The sequence below is a fragment of the Microcebus murinus genome, chromosome 4, assembly GCF_040939455.1.
Source record: "Microcebus murinus isolate Inina chromosome 4, M.murinus_Inina_mat1.0, whole genome shotgun sequence".
In the NCBI taxonomy this organism is placed as follows: domain Eukaryota; kingdom Metazoa; phylum Chordata; class Mammalia; order Primates; family Cheirogaleidae; genus Microcebus; species Microcebus murinus.
The window spans coordinates 55,753,907-55,757,331 of NC_134107.1; the positions used below are offsets into that span (position 1 = coordinate 55,753,907).

Sequence of the window (3,425 nt, forward strand, 5' to 3'; positions counted from 1 at the left end):
CTAAAAACAAAAAAAGTAAAAAACACATCATTCTTGATCCCTCACTTTATACTCAAAATCCCATCTATCAGAAAATCAATACTTTGAAAATACATAAAGAATTCATGGTTAATGTTGAATCAGACAGAAAACAAGGACATGGGATGCCAGGAAAGAAGACTCTAGGCTAGGAAGCAGCTGAAGTTGGGTCTAAATGGGGACACAAAGGACTGAGGTGCTTTCTACCATGACCCGATCCCCGTGTGGGTCTCCACATACCACGTACGAGGCTGTGTGGGAGCAGGGTTCTTGGCCCGAGAAGGAGTGGTCAGCCCAGGACCCTCAGTATAAGGAAGGCAATTGAGATAAAGGAAGTAGAAGAGGTCAATGGTGGGGGAGCAGGAGTTCCCAGGATCCAGAGCAGCTTGGAGAAGTCTCCAGAATCCATTGTGTAAGGCTGTGATGTCAGTACTGAGGTCACAGAAGTGACCTGAGAGAGTGGGTTCCGGCCCAGAAGGCCTCAGGGGTGGCTGTGCAGCAAGATGAGGGCGGTTTGGAGCCCTGCATAAGAGGAAGGACGGGGCCACAGCTGACTGGTAAGTATGCCCCAGACTGGGCCCTTCCTCCTACCTTTGTCCTCATGCTCATCACCTACACACCTCTTTCCCAGGGTCCCAGATTTCTCTCTCCTGACCACAACATCTCTCAATCCCATCATTTCCCAGAAGCATCCTGTCCCAGGGACCTCATGGTCCCTTCCATGTGGCCCCTATAGCTCTCCTGACCCTGAGCCCTGAGACCCTCTTCATGCTCACCTTTCCTACCTTCGCCACTGCCTGAAAGGATGAACTTGGTCTCCCATCCCCATCCCCCCAGCTGTGTCCCCACAGACCTGGGCCTCCTGCTGCCACCATGGCCAAAAGTGGAGAGGCCCTGCCACAGAGCAGCCCAGCACCCATCCAGGATCCCCAGCTCATCAAGGTGACAGTGAAGACGCCCAAGGACAAGGAGGATTTCTCAGTTACGGACACATGCACCATCCAGCAACTGAAAGAAGAGATATCCCAGCGCTTTAAGGCCCATCCTGATCAGCTGGTTCTAATCTTTGCTGGCAAAATCCTCAAGGACCCTGACTCACTGGCACAGTGTGGAGTGCGAGATGGCCTCACTCTCCACCTGGTCATCAAGATGCAGCGCCGTGCTGTGGGCACCGAGTGCCCAGCTGCTTCAGTCCCTGCCCCAGGCCCAAGTCCTAGGTCGTTCCCTCAGCCAAGCTCCATTTTCCCAGCAGATGGGTCTCCTGCCTTCAGCTTGGGTGTCCTTACAGGGCTCAATGGGCTGGGTCTAACCCCCGGAAGCTTCCCTGACCAGCCAAACTCGCTGATGTGGCAGCACATATCTGTGCCTGAGTTTGTGGCCCAGCTCATTGATGACCCCTTCATCCAGGGTCTGCTGTCCAACACAGGCCTGGTGCGCCAGCTGGTTCTTGACAACCCCCATATGCAGCAGCTGATCCAGCACAACCCTGAGATTGGGCATATTCTCAACAACCCTGAAATCATGCGGCAGACGCTAGAGTTTCTACGTAACCCCGCCATGATGCAAGAGATGATGCGTAGCCAGGACCGGGCGCTCAGTAACCTAGAGAGCATCCCTGGTGGCTACAATGTGCTTCGCACCATGTACACAGATATCATGGACCCAATGCTTAATGCAGTACAGGAACAGTTTGGTGGCAACCCCTTTGCCACTGCCACTACTGCTAATGGCACCACTGGTAGCAGCCAACCTTCAAGGACAGAAAATTGTGACCCTCTCCCCAACCCCTGGACTTCCACCTATGGAGGCTCAGGTGGCAGGCGAGGAAGGCGGCTTGGGGACCAGGATGCATCTGAAATTAGGAATAGGGGTCCAAGCTTTCTGGGTAATATAGGGCTCTATGACTACCTCCAGCAATTATATGAGACCCCTCAATCCCTAGGAACCTTTCTGCAGGGGACCACATCCACCCTCAGCCCAAGCCAGCAACTACCACCACCAGGAAACAGAGTTCCCCCAACTTCATCCTCATCCCAGCAACCTGGGTCAGGCCAGCCTCTCCCCAAGGAGTCAGTAGCAATCAAGGGAAAGTCCTCCTGCCCAGCTTTCCTGAGATATCCCACAGAGAACAGTACTGGACAAGGTGGAGGCCTAGATGGTGCAGGCGAAAGCTCTACTGGCCACAACACAAGCTTGCCTGATCTTGTCTCAGGGCTGGGGGATTCTGCCAACAGAATTCCATTTGTTCCTTCACCACCTTCCTTCATGGCAGCCACTCCTGGAGTCTCTGAACCTCCCTGGCTGCCACCACCAGCTTATCCAAGATCTCTGAGGCCATCTGGCATGAATCAGGTCCCACAGTTGCAGGAGATACACCGACAGCTGCCATTGTTGATGCACCTTCAGGCAGCCATGGCAAACCCCCGTGCCATGCAAGCCCTGCTGCAGATTGAGCAGGGTCTGCAGATCCTGGCTACTGAAGCACCTCGCCTCCTACTCTGGTTCATGCCTTGCCTAGCAGGGCTGGGGAGTTCGGCAGGAGGTACAGAGTCTAGGGAAGGTGCCTTTATATCTGAGGACCCACCCCCAATCCCAGCTCCTGAGGTGTCTCCAGCACAGGGCTCTGCAGAGCTGGGCTTCCATTCTACTCCCTTCCTCCAGATGCTGCAAGCTTTAGCTAGTGCCAATCCCCAGCAGCTGCAGCCTGAGGCTCACTTCCGGGTGCAACTGGAGCAGCTGCGGGCCATGGGCTTTCTGAATCCTGAAGCCAATCTTCAGGCCCTCATTGCCACGGGGGGTGATGTGGATGCTGCTGTGGAGAGGCTGAGGCAGTTGTAGGAGCCTTAGTCATTCAGACCATATCTTCTCCTCTGCCTTTTTCCCATATCTTATTACCCTAGGTTTCCCATTCTTGAAAACACAGCTGCACTATAAACCAAATTTACTATGATGCCCTTTACTGCGGAGACAATGTTGTTCCAGAGTCAATGAGGAAGACTAAGAGCCAGAAACAGGGTGGGGGTTCTGTGTGTGACTCAACCACCCCCACCATGGTACCACTGTGGGGCCCCAGTCTGAGCTCTGCGTGTGCCTGTCTTGAGATGCAATTACATCCGCTCTCCGGTGTCAGCTGCTGCCTGAGTCTGATTTTTGTGGGCTGTGAGAAAGGGGGAGGATATGGGAGAAGAGGTGGTGATAAAGGTTATCTTTATGTGGATGGAGGGGCTTGGAGGGGAAACTAAATGGTTTAAAGTTAGAAGACTCAGAGGTATGGAGAACAGAGGAGGAAATGTTGCTGCAACATTGTGAAGACTGAGGTCTGCAGCTTTATTGATGGCCTTCCAGAGTTCCTCCAGATTTTGTGCTCTGTAGTAGCTACCACCATGTACTCTGTGCTTTGGGGCTCC

The 3,425-nt window shown here is 53.5% G+C and overlaps 1 protein-coding gene across 1 annotated transcript; it reads left to right on the forward strand.

Annotated features, from left to right (window-relative positions):
• Positions 1 to 447: 447 nt before the first annotated feature.
• On the forward strand, positions 448 to 3,147 carry UBQLN3 (ubiquilin 3). The gene is made up of 2 exons (XM_012786602.3): positions 448 to 575; positions 856 to 3,147. Exon 2 carries the CDS (start codon positions 892 to 894, stop codon positions 2,854 to 2,856), a length of 1,965 nt encoding a protein of 654 aa, XP_012642056.1. The 5' UTR covers positions 448 to 575; positions 856 to 891; the 3' UTR covers positions 2,857 to 3,147.
• The last annotated feature ends 278 nt before the right edge of the window (positions 3,148 to 3,425 follow it).